Source organism: Theobroma cacao, chromosome 2 (assembly GCF_053813885.1).
Source record: "Theobroma cacao isolate CCN51 chromosome 2, ASM5381388v1, whole genome shotgun sequence".
Taxonomy (NCBI): Eukaryota; Viridiplantae; Streptophyta; class Magnoliopsida; order Malvales; family Malvaceae; genus Theobroma; species Theobroma cacao.
Genome location: NC_142640.1, coordinates 10409517 through 10429830, shown reverse-complemented (window position 1 = coordinate 10429830; position 20314 = coordinate 10409517). Strand labels below are relative to the sequence as shown.

The 20314-nt window shown below is 34.9% G+C and overlaps 3 protein-coding genes across 3 annotated transcripts; 2 read left to right on the top strand and 1 right to left on the bottom strand.

Moving 5' to 3' along the window:
* The first annotated feature begins 2872 nt into the window (after positions 1 to 2872).
* Positions 2873 to 3484, top strand: LOC108660583 (uncharacterized). Its single transcript, XM_018114741.2, has one exon. The coding sequence runs from the start codon at positions 3152 to 3154 to the stop codon at positions 3356 to 3358; it is 207 nt and encodes a 68-aa protein (XP_017970230.1). The 5' UTR covers positions 2873 to 3151; the 3' UTR covers positions 3359 to 3484.
* Positions 3485 to 10448: 6964 nt separating this feature from the next.
* LOC18608648 (uncharacterized) lies at positions 10449 to 13359 on the top strand. The gene is given in 4 exon segments (XM_018115719.2): positions 10449 to 11419; positions 12282 to 12359; positions 12545 to 13114; positions 13117 to 13359. Coding segments are annotated over 4 exon segments (1539 nt in total). The 5' UTR covers positions 10449 to 10624; the 3' UTR covers positions 13213 to 13359.
* A 917-nt stretch (positions 13360 to 14276) lies between these two features.
* ULT2 (Developmental regulator, ULTRAPETALA) lies at positions 14277 to 18873 on the bottom strand. Its single transcript, XM_007043445.3, has 3 exons — positions 18215 to 18873; positions 16463 to 16787; positions 14277 to 14663 (listed from the first exon to the last, which is right to left on the bottom strand). The coding sequence occupies exons 1-3, from the start codon at positions 18423 to 18425 to the stop codon at positions 14489 to 14491; spliced, it is 711 nt and encodes a 236-aa protein (XP_007043507.1). The 5' UTR covers positions 18426 to 18873; the 3' UTR covers positions 14277 to 14488.
* Between the last annotated feature and the right edge of the window lie 1441 nt (positions 18874 to 20314).

Sequence of the window (20314 nt, the reverse complement as noted above, 5' to 3'; positions counted from 1 at the left end):
CAAATTGCAAGTTGATAATAAGCACACATGTGACCATCTAGTCAATGCATCAATTAAAATCGTAAAATATCTGAATGGTTCATATGATGGATGTATGAATCCATATATAACCTTGAATATTATTCAAAACTGTAGAAAACTCAGTCCCAACTTTTGCTGGTGATAGCCTTATAATTTATTTACCTTCAGAGCAAGCAACACATACAATTCATTAGATTGAAAAATCTTCTAGTTTTTCAATGAATGATCATATAAATTTTCAATCATTTTTTTTACATCATTATTGATCTGGGATGGTCAAACTGACCATGCCAAACATTAATATCATTTGAAAACTTCTGATTTACTATGAGTTTCAATTATTCTAACATTTGTGTAGTTTAATTATGAGAATAAAACAAGTAATTTTTTTTCAACACGCACTTTCTAATTGAGATAATAGATGTAATATAGAGGTATTAAGTGTCTCTTTCAATTGTTGTCTCAATATAATATCTATTCAAACGAATATCTTTAAAACTTAATAAACTTCTTTGAGACTTAATAGAAAATAATATATCCTTTATTACTTTATTCTTCAAGGTAGTAAAATATTAACTTTTCAAGAGCCTTCAATTAATCTTGTACTACTAGATATTGAATTGACTTTGGCTCTTTTTTTTTTTTTGTTGTCAAGTAGGAAAAATATTTCTTGTCTTTAAATATAGTGTGTGTTATAGCAATGTCTGCTAGAAATATATTTACATCATAGATCTTGGATCCAACAATATGAATATCCATTTTTTTTTCAGTAAAATAAGATATATATAATAAGAAACTTGCAAGTTGTCATAAAAGAATATTAAATATAGAATTAAAACACATAATAAGAACATATCATTTAAATATAATGAAAACATACTAAAGTATCTTTATAATATAGTAATACTAAAATATACCAAGTACTATTAAGTTCATTCTTGGATATTCCCATTACCAATTAAATGATCAATTCTTTTTACAGGACAAAAAAATCAACCATGAATATTTCCGTTACCAATTATATAATCAATTCCTCTTTCAGGATGGATAAATAGCTTGATGTGCTATATCAACTTGGCCATGATTAAAATCATCACAAGATGTTATAGTTTTCGGTGATACTTGATACAATTCAAGATGTACAACACGTACGTAACCAATAGTCTTTCATGCCACATCAATGATAATATGTTTTCTATATTCCTCTTTTTTTTCTTTTTTTTTTTATCTTTTCATTATTCATCCACTTTTGGTGGGTTAAAAGTATTCATTCATTTTTTCAATGGGTTATTCCCTTCTGGTAAGTTAGTGGGTTGCAACATTTATCCACTTCTGGTGATAAAATTATCCATTCACTTTTGGTGGTAAAATTATTTTAGAATTAAAATAGTGATAGTGTAAATTATTATAACAACCTCTTCCATATCCATGATCATAATTATTAAATGATGTGGCATTCACTTCAGGGAATAGATAGATTCATGACCATGACCATAATTATTAAATGATGTTGCATTCACTTCAGGAAATGGATAAATTTATAATTTTTTATTTGTAGCTCGTTTGTCACATTCATTTCAGAGAATAAACATTATGATTTTTCATTAATAACTATATAATAGTAAATTCACTTTCCAATCAAATGACAGAATATAATTTATACTATATGATATCAAAATTCATGTCAAGGTTGATTTTTAGAGAATGAAAATATTAAAGAAATATCAAGTCACTTACTTGATTTGTTACAACCAAAAATTAAAGACCAATCATTGAAATCCTTTTAAAGCTCAGAGATGATGAAAACAAAATAATAGGAACACTTACCTGATTTGCTAAAACTATAAATCAAAACCGAATAATTGAAATCCTTTTGAAGCTTGAAGATAATGAAAAAATAATAATTCCAAAACTTAAGAGATCAAAGAGGATCGTACTGATAACGTGCTATGAAATAAATCTTAAAAGAACAACTATAAGAGAAATATAAGATAAAGTATTTAGAGGAAGTAAGAAGATCTTATTCAAGTATATATCTACAAATGAAGTAAAAGTGTCTATTTATACGTTAACAATCCTTTGAATCATAGTCCTAATCTAATTCTATCTAAAAGTTCAAATCATATGACATTTCTCGTATCTTACCTTTTAGGCTGTTTGACTTAATCTGTACTTCTTGAGTCATAATATAATGGACATTCACATATTTATTCATAACAAATATATTTATTTTTGATATACTATCTTTTAATCTTTTAAATTAGATGGAAATTCTTTGAATGGAAAACATATAATAATGAATTTGCTATCCAAACAAGATCATATACTTAACTAAAGTAAAACAAATGAGAGGAAAAATATGTAATATCTTTTGAGTTGGTTAAATTTTTTTTTTGAAGGATTAAAAATTTGGTATGTAAAAATTGTATATTTTAATTTGAGAGGAAGTTTCTTATGTACATATTAAAAAAGGTAAATCTTTATATCTTAACAAAAAATATTCTCATTTTTTAAAATAAAAATTAAATAATTAATCTAATCGCTTTCGATAATTTAATGCATGTAATGTTTGGCTGAATCTGGTCACAACCCGGAAACACAGCATATGCCACTAAGCTGCTAAGACTAATTTTCCAAACTTTTTCTTCGCATGCTTAAATACCTTTGCAACAAACACTTACATTAAATCAACAGCGACAACACCCGTTGCCAATTCAACCAAACCGGCTGGACTTTTGCTGGCCCCAGTAATTGGAACCACTTCTCCCAATCGTGTCCTTCTCTCTACGTGTACGGCCTAGAGCCAGCTACTCTACAGGTGTCGGAAACCCACATGGCTATCGTTTGACACTTAAACATGGAGTTACTCTCCCCCCATTCTTCGTGAATGAAATGGTCAGACTCCAAAGAGATGGCAACCTCAAGTTGCTCGGCTTTGAAACCTCCCTCTCATGCACATATATATATATATATATGACTGCCTTTAACCTTTTCTCTCAACAACAAACTACTAGAGTTCTTCTAACCAATATTCATAAGACACCGAGATTCGCAGCCTCGGCTAGCTGTCTAGCAAATCAGCACTCCAGAAAATATCCGTCTGAAAAGCTAGAAAAAAGAAGCAAAAATCATGGTATGTTTCTGCTTTCTCGTTGATCAGACAAGGAAAGTGAGCAGAAGTAAACCGGCGGCGGGGTTTTGCTCGCGGTGCGGTGGGGGAGCTAGTGTAGCTGATATGAAAACTTCTACAAGGTTTTGCTATGTGCCTTTTTATTGGAAATCTTGGAGAGCAATTATATGTACTTTTTGTGGAGCAATTCTTCGATCTTACCGTTGAATTCATGGGATCCTACTAGTGTATCTGTTTTTGCATTTGCATCTTTTTGCAAGGTCTAACAGTAAATTTAGCTGGAATCCGTAATATGTATGATTTCCATTCTTTAATAATTAGTTTAAGGAGTGATGTCCTCATTCTCATTTACATTTAACAGCCTTCAGTTTTGCATTTTTTCTTCCTTTTTCATTTTTTTCCACTTTTTTTCTTCCATTTGACTCTGTAATGGGTTTAATCTAGCGACTTGCTTCTGTAACAGAAGTTCTGTTCCGGTTGCTTCAATGGAAGAATGAAAAACGAGGGCGAAGGGCCGTAAGGGAAGAAAAGAAAAATGAAAAATAGTAAGAGCCACCATAAATTATGGTCTATAAACAAAGAGCCATAGTAGTAATTAAAAACTGGACAATGCATAGATAATAGATCTGACACTCTGACGATCACCATAAATTTGTACTGCCTTTATACCTTTAAAGATCAGCTCAAGACTGATGGCTTTCAATGGAAAAAAAAAGAAGGGTGGTTGACAACTTAAATGAAAAGGACGGGTTTGTTACAGAAGTAGCTATGTGGTATTTAGAAGTTCTTATTGTGTGTATTGTGAAAACATAAAATGAGCTTACGTTATTGTAGTGTTGGTGTAAAATGTTTCAGCTGGCTGTTAACTTATCGTGTTGAGTGGCTTTTCTCCATAACTGTTTTGCCCATCGAATTAAGAAGCGGAGAGTAGATACGGATGCTGTGGTTGGAACTGGTCTGCTTCGAAGTAATTGGGAGCTACCATGAGTTTGTCAATCACTTGAGAAAGCAGAATCAAATAAACCATCTAAACCATTGATTGGCGATATATGGCAAATTTTAGAGCTGCCTGCTCTGGACCTATATCTTACCTCGATTGCTTTCTTGTGCAGGCCGTATATCGTCCAAGGAAGAGTTTGACAGTGGCTCTACAAATTAATGGGTTGCTGAAAATCGTAAGGTTGCAAATTTCAGTAAACACAAGGTGTTGGTCGATCGAGCCGACCATCGTTCTGCCCTGCCATACCGGGAACTGAGCCGTAATGGTCAGGAACTTTGGCGATCCAGTGGAACCAGAAATGTTAACAAAATACCTTTAATATAAATTAACATCTTAACTAATCACTCTGATTAATTGTTAATGTTAAATGTTTAGATCAGTCGCCCGTTAACTTGGATTAAGAATTTTTGGATCTCAGTCTGAGCAAGTGCAATTCCTATCCATGCAAAAATGTTAACCGACAATATCCTAAGCACTCGTTAATGCTCCTTTTCTTTTTAATTTAAATTCACAATCTTCACGTGAACCAAGCCTTAGTCAAAAACCATTAAATACATGCGGCTGGTGAAAGGTGAATGCTGTTGGTTTGGACGTTAGGTCACACCATGCTAGCTCACATTTCTCTCAAAAATTTGTATTTAGTTTTTATTTTTTTGAAGAAAATGCATAATGATATAAAGCTGTACGACCGCTGTACAAAATTAAATAAGCTGCATGTGAAAAGCAACAGAGGAATAAAGGGCGTTTTCCTTTCTTTTTCTGGAGTGAAAATTTAAAGCTCTATATATATTAACCTTGCATGGCAAAGGGGACAGGACAAACTCCAAATTAAATTCTACAGGTAATGACAGCGCCATGCTATGCTATAATTTACAGCTTTCAATATTTATTGGCTCGGCTTCGTGGCTTGGTCCCCCTACTTAATTAGGTTTCTTGTCCTCTGATTCAGTGGGTTCATCTGTCCTTGAGGGCTAAGAAAAGTGTATCCATGGTTTAAGCAATGGCTTTAGGTTGACTGTCCCTTTGGTTGAACTAATTGGACTCCAGCTGGATAGCCTGTCCAAAGTACCGATACAGCTTCGTAATCTGTGTATATCATACATTTGGCAAATGTAATCTCACGCCTAAAAACAATAGGATTTTTATTCACCTAAGTTTTACCTACTTTGAATAAGCTAAGTGATCAACATGACTTTAGAAAATTTAGTATTTTGGCAATGTGCCTTTTCATCACATGCATAATTAGTAAATAAGTAATTGATGAACTTTCATCAACAAATGATAATAATAATGCACTACACTTCCATATCTCATTGGTCTTTTCATAACCAAAGATAACAACATGCATGAAAACTTTTGAATTTAGACTTTACAGTTGATTCTATTTCATGTCATAATTAATTCATCATAAATAGTTAAAGCTGCACGAGAGAATGTTGAATCATCTTCACACAAGAGAGGGAAGTGTTGGTTCGAGAGCATTTGGATTTTGGGTGCTAACGCTATGGATTACTTGCCCTGTCTACATGCAAAGCACTTATATTGATAGGTCCGCTCTTCATGTGGAACCAGCGGCTATTCTTTTGTTCATGATCTTGGCTACACTTCGCGCTGTTGGAAAGTGACTCTTTGCAAGTTGTATGGACCCAAGTTTGATTGATTTTGGTGCTCTTATTTCCATGTTTTCTCATTGTTGGAAGGAATCAAGGGCTGTGGGCAATGGTTTAGCTCATAACTTAATTCATGTGGGGTACGGCTACCATAGTGTAGGTGAAAATTCAAGTTTATCAGACCTCCCTCTTTACCAGGGGAAAAAAGAAAAGAAACAGAGAAAACAGCTAATCTTGATCGATCTTATCTTATGTGATTTTTTATTTAGTATGCCCATCCCATTTGACCCACGAGAAAGTCAGCTTCTGTTTTTCTAATTGGGTGTTGCAACTTAGGTAAGGAAAAAAGTCAACTCCACAATTTTTTAAATGCAAAGTTGCGGAGGGCAGCAGCTGACTAGGGGCATACTTCTGACTTCCAAAGGCAACGCAGGTGAAGAGTGTAAACATATTGTTGTTCAATGAGAGGAGTTGACTGCAACAAACTGCGGCAATTACTGTTTATCTGTTCACAAACTCTTTGACTTTTCAAAGGCATGTGCTCTCTCTTCTCTTCCTTTCCCCGTGAATAATTAAATATCCGCGTCCGCCCGTGCGCGTTCTTTCCTCCATGCATGCTACCACACTTTTTAATTACTACGCATTCATTCTGGTCGGCGAACGTCAACTGAGTCACATCCCCCAAATGAACCCTTTTAAAGGGGGAAATGAGTTGGCGCACAAAGATGTTAGCTTTTTGTTGGTGATGGCGAGAAAGCTTGGTAAGATTTGAGTTGTGGGATTGTTGCCTTGTAGTTTGCCTGCTCCCGATGTATTCAGGCGAGAGAGATCGTTGTATGGACAACTTAAAAAAAAGGTCATGCATTTATAATTAATGTGTTTTTTTAATTTAATAAAAATAATATTTTAATTATCCTTAATCAATACTTATAAATATCGCCTTTAACCAGATCCTTTATTATTATTTCAAAAAGGAAACATTCAAAAATTCATTATTATTTATTATCTCTACAGCTTGTGAATGTAAGTGTGTTCGCCCGACTCGAATCTATAAACTCTGAGGTTTGAGCTCGACTGAACTTGAAAATAATATTATATTTTTTTATTTTTATTTATTTTTACTTTTAAAATAGTAATATATAAAAAATAAGATTAAATTTTTGATTTGAGATCAAAATCTTTGAATTTTTATCAATTTAGAGTTAAATTTTTAATTGTAATAATCAAGGGTAAAATATTTTCGATTTTTTACTATTAAAGGTTAAAGTGAAAAGTGTTTGAAGTGTGTTAGATACACGTATGATGTGAACATTCACTTGTTGTATAAAATACGGAAAGATAGTTTTGTAAAAAAAATATTTTCTATCAAATTAAAACGGTTTAAATTATGACGTGATGCGTAACGACTTCTACCTCTTGCAAATCAGGCTTCCACCTCTAACGCTTCTTTCTTATTTCTAACTCTTTTGCTCGTCTTCTACGCTTTTTAGGGGTCTTTTTCTCCTTCTTCTTCTTGTGGGACGCATTCGATGAACTTTTCAGTTAGTATCTCGATCAGTCGTTATCCAAATTTCCTTTACTATTTCTCTTTGTAATTTATCTCAGGTATGCATTTGATATATTTTCCCCCTCTGAATCCGCTTTCTTGATCACTTCTTAGGCTAAAGTTTTTGCCGCTTTTCTACAATTTTCTACGCTTCCTTTGATTTTCAGTGTGTTTCCATAATCTGATCTGTGCTTGAAGTTGGTTGCTTCATGATGGAATTTGTTATTCTTTAATCATTTTTTCCTTTAAAAGAAGTTGGTATATTTTGATGGGAAGGATGTGGGATTTGAAAAGAAAATGAAAAAGTTAGATTTTTAATTTTTTTAAAAAAAAAACAACATTTTTTCCATAAAATGTGGCAGCAACATTTTCTAACACACCATGTCAACAGCTCACATGATTTTTTGTTGTGTGTGATACACGTTTCATTTACCCGTCAACTTAACCTTTAATTATAAAGAATGAAAAACGTTTAGTTCTTTATTGTTATAAATGAAACGTTTGATTTTTAATTGAAAAAAATGCTCAAACATTTAATCATAATTTAAACATTAAATTAAAAAATAATTATTTTAATGATCAATATAAAATAGATGGAAGATGGAGCTCCAATTCGAGCTTAGATTTTCAATGTATCAAGTTACCTTGACTATGAACATCTCTAATTGTAAATAGCTAGATAGTAGAATTTTCAAAAATGCCCTGGAATGAATGTTAAGAAGTAAGACGAAATGTTCTTGTGATTGGACTTAAGAGTGGAATGGAAGTAAGAGGCAAAGCTCAGGTAAGTTGCATGTTGCCGTGGCAAGTTTTTATTATTATTATTATTAATTAATATTATTAAATTGAAATCATATTGAAATTAGATTTAAGTAACACATTTTTGGTTGACTTATAAGTGGATATTATTAAATAAAAAGTTCACGTAGATTCACCCAAATTTTAGTTAAGAAATGTATGCAATATCAAGACTAACTCAATTATACAAATAAAAATCATAGATGTTTAGTTTAAATATTAATTTTATTATTCTCATGACATTAATCATAAATGATAGGTTCACATCATTTAAATTCTGAATTATAAGTTAATTAATATACTTATTAAAATATTTATTCAACCGAACTTTGTTAATACAATTCACACTTTACACTTAATTGTTAATTAAAAAAAATTAAAGAAGTGAAAAACTACACATAAAGTAATCAATTCAATAATGATGGTAAAAGTGTTAAGTTTAACTGAATTAATAAATTTATCGTTGAAATTAATGATCATTTCTTGTTACTAATAATTGTAATTAGGAAAACTATATTCGTTAACGAATTAGGTGAAAAGGCTAAATTAATAAAGAGGTTAGAAATAATGACTGTTTGTTATCCAAATTTATTCAATTAATTAGTTTATTTTTTATTCTTTCCCTCTTTTCTAATGTAATTACATAAAAATCTGAAATTAAATAGATAAAACAATGGGTTAGGAAATATCCCAATTGTTATTGGGTTTGATCCAAATCTGTTAGGCGGAAAGCTTGTTAGTGGTTGGGCTAAGGCGGAGTCGACCCACCTCTTCTTTTCTATTTAGTTTTTTCTCTTCCCATCTACCAAAACCATGTAAATTTGATGATCTTATAAAAACTACACCTAACCCGAATCATAAATTTTTATGTGTTTTGTTCACTTTTGCTTTCCTCTTAGTGCACTAGCATATGAGTTGATTTAGTATTGTTCTCAAGTGAGATGTTTTCACCCAATAATTTGGTCTTCAAAATTTGAGCAAGACCACTCAACGACATTAGGTAGTTTATATGTTGGGTGGTGGAAAAACGATTCATCAAGGTGAGAAAGACGGAAGGGAAAGAAAGGGAAGGATGGAAGGGGGAGAGAGAGAGAAATAGGGGCGGGCTGTTAATGATGATTGTGCACTGCATGTGTTTGTGATGTTTGGTAGGAGGAAATCGCAATTCCATTCCTTTCTAAGTCTTGAGTGCTCCCTTCCATTTTTATTTGTATTTGGTTCACGGAACGATCATTTCATGAAATTATCATTTTTAGAGAGATCCGAATGACTATTATTGACCCCCTCGGTAATAGTTTTTCTATGAATCAAGGAATAAGCTGAAAAATTTTAGAAAATACCCTTGATAATTTTGTGAAATTGCTATCCCAAATATGTTAAAACCTAACCCTAACTTATAAAAGCCTCCATTTTCCTCGTTTTCATTCCCATCCCACCTCATCGGCCTCTCTCTTGCCCTCTCTAAAATATTAATAAAATAAAAGAATTATATTAGAGTTTAAATTATAAGTTATAAATAGTTTAGTATGAAAATAGAGAATAAAATAAATAATCATATTAAAATTTTAATATTTCACAAAGTGAAAATAGAGAAAAATAAAATAAAATTAAATAATCATATTCAAATTTTAATAAAATTTTTATTCACTTATCAAAAAAATTAAATATTTTAAATTAAAATTTATAAATTATAATAAAAGATGTTTTTATCTTTGTATTACTCTAAAATTATTTTCACCAATCAAATATTAAAAATAATATAGAAAGACAATTTAATTCTCTTATCTTATTTTATTCCAGAAAAATAATTTTTTTCATTTTCCTTCCATTTTATTGTATAAATCAAACCATCCATGAGTGTCTCATCATTTGTTTACCGTGGGTGTTTGCATTTTAAGTAAGTGAATTAACTGGCTTTGCTTGATTGTTTCAAATTTGGAATGCTTTTGCAACAAATTTAAACCAATTTACTTATGTTCTTTGAGGATTGTTGCATCCTTTTACCATTATCAACAACGGAAATTTTAATTTTGCTTTTCAAAATAATAAAAAAAAAGGACAAAAAATGGTTCTGGGATTGAAGTTGAGAAGCTCATTGAATGGAACCCAAACATTCTGGCTTTTCATTTAGTTGTGAGTTTTTCACTTTTTTCTATGAACAGAAAATATGGACATTAAAGTCAGGGAAATGAGAAATTTTGATGGTTCGTGAACCAAATAAAGAGTACTTTTCAATTTTAAATAAATAATATAGCAGTTTTATGGAATGATTGGTAATACAAGAATTGAAATTGCACAGCAATACACAGGGACTTATAGGTACTTTACTCCTAAGAATCCTCATATTTTCTACTTGTACCTCAAAACCCTAATCATACTCGACCGCTTGCTGCCTTAGGGTTTATGAGAACCCTCACCCAAGCAACGCCCCGTTTTTCATACAGCTATGACATTTTACTTCTTTCTCTCTTCCACTCCTCCTCCATTCTCCACAACCTTACATAATTTTACCTCTGGAGATGGTAGGCTTTGTCCCCGAACCTTCCACTGAAGAGGGCCCAAATCAAGTTTCAAAACTCAAAATCTACAAAGACCCTATTGACTTTCTTGACCCCAAAATCCACGATTTATCCTTTGCCGATTCCTTTCTTGATTTTGACTCTATAAAAGAGTGGTTTGAAGATAACCCAAATTTAGATAGGACTGGTTCAGAAGAGATTAACTTTGGGGATATTGAGAAGAGGATGGAGATTGTTAAAGAAGACAACTTTGGGAAATCCCATGTTAGTGGGTCTGGGCCTAATGTTGATGGGTTAAAGCCAATTGTTTGTGGGTCTGAGCTGGTTGGAGGTGAGTCTGGTTGTACAGTGAAGGTGGAAGAAGAGGAGTCAAAACCAGAAGGGAAGTTGAGTTCTTCTATTGAGGAAGAGATGGGGAAGGTTAGTTTGGTTGGTAAATTAGAGAGTGGGAGTAGTAGTAGTTCACAGGAGTCTGAGAGTGAAAGTTCATCGTCGTCATCATCTTCTAGTAGCAGCAGTAATGATGATGATGAGGAGGAGAAGAATAAAGAAAATTTGGAGGTGGAGATCAAAAGAGAGGTGGATGGGGTAGGTGAGCTTGAAGAAGGTGAGATAGGAGGTATTGATCGAGAAATGGCTGTTGGTGGAACTGATAATCTTGATGATGATGAAGAGGAGGAGGAGGAAACAGAGGAAATCCTCAGTGGGTTTGGTATTGAATTTGATGAGGTAGATGATGAGGATGCTGATGCTGGTGCTATGAGAGGACCTATCAGGTCAAAGAATGAACTTGAGGTAACAAATTGTGGCTTTGATGATATTTTTTTCAGAAGTACTTTTTGTTTTTCTACCATATTCTTTAATGTTTCAGGAAAGCAAATTTCTAGGTTTTGCATCTCAGTAACATGTTAATCTAGGTTTTGCTGGCGGCATTTCTTCCCTGTTTGTTCTGTTTTATGTTTTTTTTTTTTTGAAAGGCTGTTCTGTTTTATGTTTGTTAGCTGCAAATCATGCATTTGTCTTCGTTGTCTTTTGGAGTAATCTATAATGAGATATAAATTATTCTGTAGTCTCATTTTCTTTTCAGATCATTTCCTTTTATATTTTCCTGATTGATCTTTTTGTGGTTCAAAGATCTTGTGGCATGCTTTGGCTGAAAGTAATTGTTTTTTTGCACTGCTAAGGAAGCAGATTAAGTTCAACATACAAAACCATGTCATATCACTTCAAATTTATCGAGTTTAGCAATTAGCAACTCTTTGCACTCATTCATTTTCATGTGGTAATTTTACATTTGGCCTTGTTTAACACTGGGGCCTTATGTTGATAACTTTGGTTGTAATCTTTAACTCATTAAAACTGAACGAAATAGTTTTCCTGTGGTATCACCATGGAATGTATTCTGTTTGATTAGGAAGGTAATGAAGTATGGCATTCTGATCCTTGCATGACAGAGATCAGGTATTTCAACATCATACTCTAGTCCTTGCTTGTTGACTATTCAGAAGTCTAGATGAGACATCTCTTGCATGCTTTCTGTAGTCCTGTAAAACGCGACTAAAATTTTTATCACTGGAGTTAAATTTCCTGTGTGGTTTAATGCTGGAGTTATTGTTGTTGTATATTAATTCTGAATAAACTCTGTTAAATTTGGCAGGTTCTCCCTCCAGTTCCACCACTGGAGGTCACACTGCAACCCCATCACAAGATGCTGCCTGTTGGAGTTGTTTTGTCGGTAAGCTCATAGAAAGCTCAAGTCAGAACCTCTATTGCAAAATACAAAGGCCATGCCTTAAAGTTTTGCTCAAATTTCGTTAAACACTCATAAATCCCTGTTTTCGGAGCTCTGGTCTAGATTGACTTACAGTTGCAAATAATACTAGTTAGGTCAGTCTAATGATGTTACTTACACTATTGCAGATTATTGGTACCAAAGTTATTGTTGAAGGAAGAGAGCAGCACAACCCTCTGAATGAAGGTTCTATTCTTTGGATAACCATAAACAGGTCACCACTGGGGTTGGTGGATGAAATCTTTGGACCTGTAATAAACCCCTTCTATGTTGTACGATATAATTTGGAAAGTGAAGTCCCTGCTGGGATCCATGAAGGCACTTTGATCTCTTTTGTCCCAGAATTTGCTAATCATGTTCTCAATGACAAGAATCTTCACAAGAAAGGGTATGATGCATCTGGTGAGAATGATGAAGAGTTGTCAGATGATACTGAGTTTTCAGATGATGAAAGAGAGGCTGAGTACAAGAGGATGCAGAAAATGACAAAGAGAGGCATGAATGACCGGAGAGTGGGAAACCGGAAATGCAATAAAAAGAAAGTTAAAAGTAGGGATGGAGCTTGGAAAAATGGTAGAAATTCAGCCCAGCAGACACCAACACTTGTGGGTCAGCTTCCACCTAATCAGAGCCAACATAAATTTTCCTCAATTTCAGCATCTTTGGATAATCATAATTGTTCATCCTCTGTCATAGAAAAACAAAATTTTGTTGGTGGATCTGGCTTTGTTTCACCATTTTCAGTCATGTCACAGTCTTGTGGTTTTATTACACCTTCAAATGGAGTTTGGACTAATGGGATGCTGGGCCATCAGCCACAAAATGCTATTTTTCCCAACAGGTTTCCTGCAGAAGGTATGCCTTTACTCTCACAGAATTATCAACAGCAGCCTAATCCTTTGCCAACCTCAGGAATGCCTATGCCACCCATGATGCCATATCAGCAGCAGCAGTTTGATCCTAGTATGAGTACACTTCCAAATGTGGTCTTACCTGGTGGCCAGGCAAATTTATTTGCTGGACCAGCCTGTGCACCTTGGTTGGGGATTGCAGGTCAACATGGCTTTAGCCAAATCACATTTGGGGTTGGCATGCAGGGCCAGCAACTCCTAAGTGCAGTACAAGGTATGTTGGCAAAAGGACCAACGGCAGATGGGGACCGTAATTTACAACAATTTGTCGCAGGGAGCTTTGAAACATCCCAGGATTTTAACATGGGTGCATCATCTAGTCGTGGGAAAAAACCATATCATAGAGGTCGTGGTCGTTTTACTGGCGGAAGAGATCGTTAATGAGATTGAGTGGGAGACGCTGGCCTTAGAGATTTGCTTGAATTTTGGTGTATTTGTTGTTGAATGTTTGCTATTTAAGTTGAGGCAATATAGGCGATGTAAGTTAGCAACGAGCATTGCATGTTTGTGATGATTAATGATCAGGCTCTTTCAAGTTTCAACGTAAGGCGGAAAATGCTGTTACCCCAAAAGAGAAAACATTGGACCTTGGGCTTGGAAGTTACTGCGTCTACGTATCACGTGCAATCACCAGGGCACCCGGGGGAATGGGATCTGAGGCCAAATTGCCAGGCTTTAAAGTTTTAAGATGCATCATCCATCATCGCAGTCGATAAGACAGAAAATCAAACTGCCAGGCGCTCCTTAACTAAGCATCTGTCATTTCGACAAAATAGGCGGATGCAATACTCTACCTTTCTGTTTTCTTTTTCTTTTCCAACAAACAAAAGAAAGAAAAAATCTCTGAAATGTCGGCTTACGGTCCAGAGTTTATATTGAATCTGTGTCGAGTTACTATATTTTAATACTGTGATGAAAGAAACGCAGTAGCAGAACATAAAAATGGGAATACTGACCAAACATCATTTTGGTGATCAAATTTTAATTAATTTTAAGTTTTTAAACCAGTCAAATGAGCACCATGAATGCTGAACTCAGGGACTGGCGGTAATTTAAGTCTAACATGAAAGTGAATTGTCTCCCAAGGCTTCTTCCGTCGGGGATGGGCTCAACTAAAGCAACAAATAAAGAAACCCACCCCACAAGCACTGCACTGAAGACTCAAGCTTTCGCGTTCCTAGTGAAGTCAATGCAAGTTTGGCAACTGCAATCAGAGAACCGACAGATTTCACACCCAAAGCACACACAGGAGGTACAACCCTTGCATGTTGGAGACCGGGTGCAGCCCCTGTATACCCTGCGACTTGCTCGCTCTTCATCATCATCACATGTTATTCTGAAATAGAGAAAACAATATAATTATGAGCTAAAGAGTATGTTGCCAACTTGCCATACATAGAGCAGATTATGAAGATATTCTACATTTGCAAGCAAGCAAAGCGTGCATATCATCACTTATAACTACTTAAAAGAATCATTTAGACTTAAATTTCTGTGCTAAACGTTTAACACATTCATATCAAATCCTGATTTAACAACATCAAGAAAGTCCTCTCTCAGCATTTGCTTTCATACCATATAACTAACAATAGCATTTCTAGCCATTCACTTTCATACCATAACTATTAAAAGCAATTCTACAAATCTGCACATCATGGAATTAAAATGAACAACTGTATACACTGTCAGAACTCTGTACCCCTCCCCACTCAAATCCAAAAAAGAAAAGATGAACACAGCTCAAAACAGAGCTGGAACATTTCAACTTCATCAGCCAATTCATAGCAAAGACTGCTTATTCTGGTAGATTATAATTTTCATTAACTTGCCAACTAAAAGCATTTTTGGCACAAAAAGTTCAGAGTAAGCAAAGCACCAACAATCAAACAGACAGGAAAGCAAGAACGGTAGGACTTAACAGCATGCAAGGAAAACATAGCTAATTCTTATAGACCAATTGCTTCTACTCACACAGGTGAGTAAAACATCTTTTGGAGCCAAAAGTTTAGGCAAGATACCCAAGTGAGAAACCTGGCAGCTTTTTTAAGATACTAGTACCACTGAAGAAAGTCTTAAATATCAGGAAAAGTTTGGAACTGCTCAAACATCGGACATCTAGAACCCTTCTTTGAGCAAGACCTATCTATCTCACAATCCAACTATTATGAACTTCGAAAAATAACCTGTCACCTTTTCACATGATGGAGTAATGCCCCAAATAGTCAAGTGTTTGACCATAATCTGAAGGGCAGTCAATCAAGTCCAATTCATTTCTTGTAAACTCCTTATCTGGTGGTTCTAATACAAGCGTATAGACATAAATTAACGGTTTCCAATAGATGAAACAGTAAGATATGATACATCTCATTATGGCATCCAGCTTTACACAAAGCCAGGGGATTAAATGAAGCATAGTTGTCAAATTACCTAGAAGATGAATAATCAGGAAACACTGCAGTTTGGCCAAGACTATATTTCATGTGCAGTACCAGGTTCTTCACCAAAAATTACTCGTTATGTTTCTCAGCATTCAGTCAACAGATTTTAAGTGAATATCAACTGGGTATTGGTACTTACTACATTGCAAAGAATATTGATAAGTTTCAGAAGCTGTAATCATACAGATATTTATGCACTGTTAAAGATGCTATCCATTTCAACTAAATGCTATTAAGCAGAAGAAAGAAACAACTCCATATGAACGGGCCAAAATGATACAGATACACAAGAAATAGGTTCAGTGAATAGAAGTTCAAAAGTTAATATGAAAAGAATGAATTTGATCATTAGTTTCCTCTAGCCTCTAGCCATATATGGAGCTATAGCCCATGAAAAGGTTTCATGATAAAGAAGTAACCGGAACAACAGATCATGGAGGATTATTTTCAAATTTAAAAAGTTATATTTCAATATATATCAGAGTTGGAGATCAAGAAGTGCTTTTCTACCTCATGCATTATCTGCAAATTACATTTTAATTTTTAAGAAATGGATTTTTAAGGGGAAAAAAAAGAATTAAGTCCGAAAGCATGTTCTACAATGACTAATACCTTAATATGTAATAGGCAACGGTCTTGGACATGACAAACCCAAAATTTAACCAATAAGAACATAATCAATATTGGGGAGACAAACCTGTCATATTGAAGATCAGAACATTTCCAGTTCACATCTGCTAACGCATCATGGTGAATCCGACATTCCTCTTTCGTCCGCAATCGAAATCTTCGCTCCTTGTTACACCTGCTACAGCGAACAAACTCATCACGATGACAAACTCGTCCACTATGGGATCTATGAGCACCATTGGCATTTTTGGATGCTTGGTTGTAGTATTTCAGCAATGCTGTCTTTGATAATGAAACCTTCTCCCCATTAACTATCACCCAAACATTATTTTTCCATTTTCTAGCTGTCTCTCTTCCGGAATGCTTCTCAAATGCAGCAGGAGTCAACTTGTCTAGTCATTGAAATTACCATCACACGATTAGAAAATTAGAAAACGGAATAAGAAAGAAAGCTTTGACATTTGTTAGGAAAATAAAGAGGAACCAGGTCGATCGGAACAAGGGAAAATGAGATTATTCTGTGCACCTGACACTGAAAGGCTCCAGTAAACAGTAAAGGCAGATTTAAGAGTACAGACAGCTTAAGTCAGTTTAAGTTATATTTAGTTGTAAGACCCTGACTATATAGACCCGCCACCAAAATGGGGCGTTCTTTTCACAAGCCCCAAAATGACCAACGGCATAAAGAAAATATTCACCTGACTTTCGGCTCAAAGTTGGGGTGGATTCACAAGATGATGGTTTACCTTCAAGGTTTGAAGTGTATGACCATTTTTTCTTTTCATTTGACATGGGTATTCTTTCTTATGAACAAAACACAGCCTCCTTACAGGCATAAGATTCCTTCACATGCAAACATATTGGTATGCAATGCAATGCAATCTACTCCCAACTAAACATCCTTTGGATGAGAAATATATGTAACATTTAATCAATGATCAAACAGCAAAAGTTAACAAATGTTAAAGCTTTCTGCCAAACTTGATTTCCTCAATATCACTATTTCAATGATAAATAAAATTTGACGCAGTATTTCCACTTCGTAGGTATGTGCTAAAGTATTAAAATAATAGAATACCAGCTCGTAGATGTACTGTTTAAGCCATATTCGTACTACTTTCTCATAGTAGCATTGTACACAAAAACACATGCACACGAAAAGAAGACGTTCATCTCCTGGAAACATAGCTGTCCTCATAACACCAAGCATCAATATGCTCAAAAGCATCCCTCACCAGCCAAACTTTACAATGACATGCCATCAGAACAGAAAGAACTAGAAACATAAGCAGAACCCACAAGGCTAAAATGTTTCTTCAAAAAGAATTACTCTGTCCAGCGACAAGAAACAGAACTGAAGCTTTGAAAACCCAGATTCTGAAAAGACTCAATCGAAGACCTTAGAATCACAACCATAAAAGATAATGCAGGTGTTATTCTGAAGATACAAACTAAGAGATAAGATCTTTAACCAACAAAGAGACTCATGGAGCGTCCCAAAAAATAAATGAACATCACCTTGTTGTGCTACAACCAAAGAAAGCCAAGTCACTGAGACAAAACAACATACACATAAACTGTGTGAAAAGAAAACCAAAACGAAGGCATCACAAGCTTCCCCATCATCCACTTCTCACACCATCCAAAACTAGATTAAATAAGAGAAAGCGACACCCATCAACGTCAAATGCACCATAACTTGAATAAAGCACGCATTAAACATGCACAAAAATCAAAACCCCAACAGCATCAAAAGAAAAAGAAAAGGATGGAGAAAAAAAGAACCAAAGGATGAAAAAAGGACTAAAAAGAGAGAGACCTTCATTGCAACCAGGGGTGCATTCACAGGTGATTTCAAGGTCACCATTACAGAAAACCCTAAGTTTACCAACAGCATCACCATATCTATGGCTGGTACACCCACATGTCACTTCTATAAAATCTCCTCCTTCCTTCAATCCGCTTACCTCTCTCAACTCCTCTTCGCTAAACATCATCGGCCCACTTTCTCTCTCTACCCCGTTCTCCATTTCTCTCTCTAACAAACACCCCAGACGCCCACACACTCTCTCTCCGCCTTATTAGGTTTCCTCTAAAAAGAGAACCCAGAAACCCCCAGGAAGAGAAAAATCGAATCAAGGAGAGAAAAGGAGCATATGGGTAATGTTGAAAAGAGATGGTTGTTGCCTGAGGAGATTTTATAAGAGGTCTAGACCAAAGAGAGGGCTGAAAAAGCACGCATCTTTATGGGGGTTACTCCCGGAGATCTGGTGGAGAAAACGTTGTGAGAGAAGAGAGAGAAAGAGAGAGAGAGGGGTTGGTGTTGGCGTTGGCGTTGTGTGTTTTTGGGGATGTTAATGAGCTGGCGAAGAGAAACAAATGTCGTGGGGTGAGGGGGAGTGAGAGGGGTTAAAAGCTTAGGTGCTACTTGCATGACATGACATGAGAGAGAGACTCCTTGGCTTTGGGGTCAGGGCCTTTTGGTTTATGGGAAAATCCCTCTCATGGGAAGGAGACGAGGTTTATTGAAATTAGTGATGGGGACTTAATATTTATTTGCTTTTCTTTCTCTTTTTTTTCTCCAATGCAATGCTCTCTACCCATTTGGCTATTTAGGTGGTTCGATGCACTATTTTTCATTCAGAGAACTTTTACAATGTCACTGTGCTCGCAGTGAATTTCAGCATTGTGTCATACTAACTTACCATCCAGTCTAGCAGTATACTAGCAAAAGGGTCAAACACATCTGTATCCAGAACCCTAGGTGCAACGGGAGTGGCAAACTCAGCTTAGGTCCTGCTTCTAAACAGGAAGTCTAGGGTGTTTGATTCCTTTTTCTCTTTGCTACCTCTATCCCGTCCTTTATGTGCTTAGATTCATGAGTAAATAAATATGTAAAGCATGTGGTAGGCAAGGCAAAGCAATATTAATTGGTAGGGGTCATAAGGAGATTGAACTTTATTCTTTAAAAGAAAGATGTATATATATACTACCATTAAATCAAATACCCCAATGCATAGTAAATAAAATTATTGTATACAAATTTGACTTAATGATGATGATGATAATAAGATGGATAATTTGATTTCAAACACAAATGCGTGCATCTCACTAATAAAGTTGTGTTCAAAACCTCTCTTCTCAAAGAAAAATGAGATTAAGTATAGTCTTAATTCTTTGTTATTATCATTTCTCTACTTGTACCTGCATGGTAAAATGAAAGGATACCAACAAGTATAACGTGATGAAGAAAATGAAAGACTACCGTTAGAAAAATGAGACAAACTGGGAGAGATTTTTAGCAGGATTAATCATAACAACACTGGCGAGCTGCGCAGAGTAAATTGTTATTGGGATGGTGTACTGCTGATGAAAGCATGGTGGGGTGGTATGTGAAGCGGGTAGTTGTGTTGTTTTCAAAGCCTCAGGATCCAGTAATTAAGGGATACAAGAAGGTTGTTGAACTCATTTATATGAAGCTTTACAACAATTATTAAAATTATCTCTTTATTAATATTATAGTTCTGACACCTATGAGGACTACAGGTAGTATAAAAAAAGACACCAAAATCTACACCCTACCGCAAGCTTTGGATCATTCCCTCAAATTTTATTCAGGTTGTTGATCATAAAGTTGAGGGCTTGAGGTGTTATTATTAGAGATATAGCTAAACTAACGAACAATGTAATAAAGCAGGTAATGCATCATCTTGCTCTACCTTTTGAGCTTTACCACATAATTTTCTATCTATTTTTGTAACTTTGTTGGCATAGTTTGGATCGCAGAAAGCTTAAAAGTAAGACCGGTTAATACACCGATTCTATTAATTCTATAAGAGCACTCAAAGTTGTTTACTAGATATATGTGGAGGATATTATTTAAAACCTTTGAGGCTACATTTAAATTAAAAGCTGTTGC

Bases quoted from the DNA above. Each gene is read 5' to 3' on its own strand.
- LOC108660583 (XM_018114741.2), top strand. From the start codon at position 3,152: ATGGTATGTTTCTGCTTTCTCGTTGATCAGACAAGGAAAGTGAGCAGA.
- ULT2 (XM_007043445.3), bottom strand. From the start codon at position 18,425: ATGGAGAACGGGGTAGAGAGAGAAAGTGGGCCGATGATGTTTAGCGAA. The intron at 16,788-18,214 runs GTCTCTCTCTTT...TTCAATGACTAG, and splicing joins CACCCCTGGTTGCAATGAAG to ACAAGTTGACTCCTGCTGCA. The intron at 14,664-16,462 runs GTTTGTCTCCCC...TCTCTATTTCAG, and splicing joins TCTGATCTTCAATATGACAG to AATAACATGTGATGATGATG.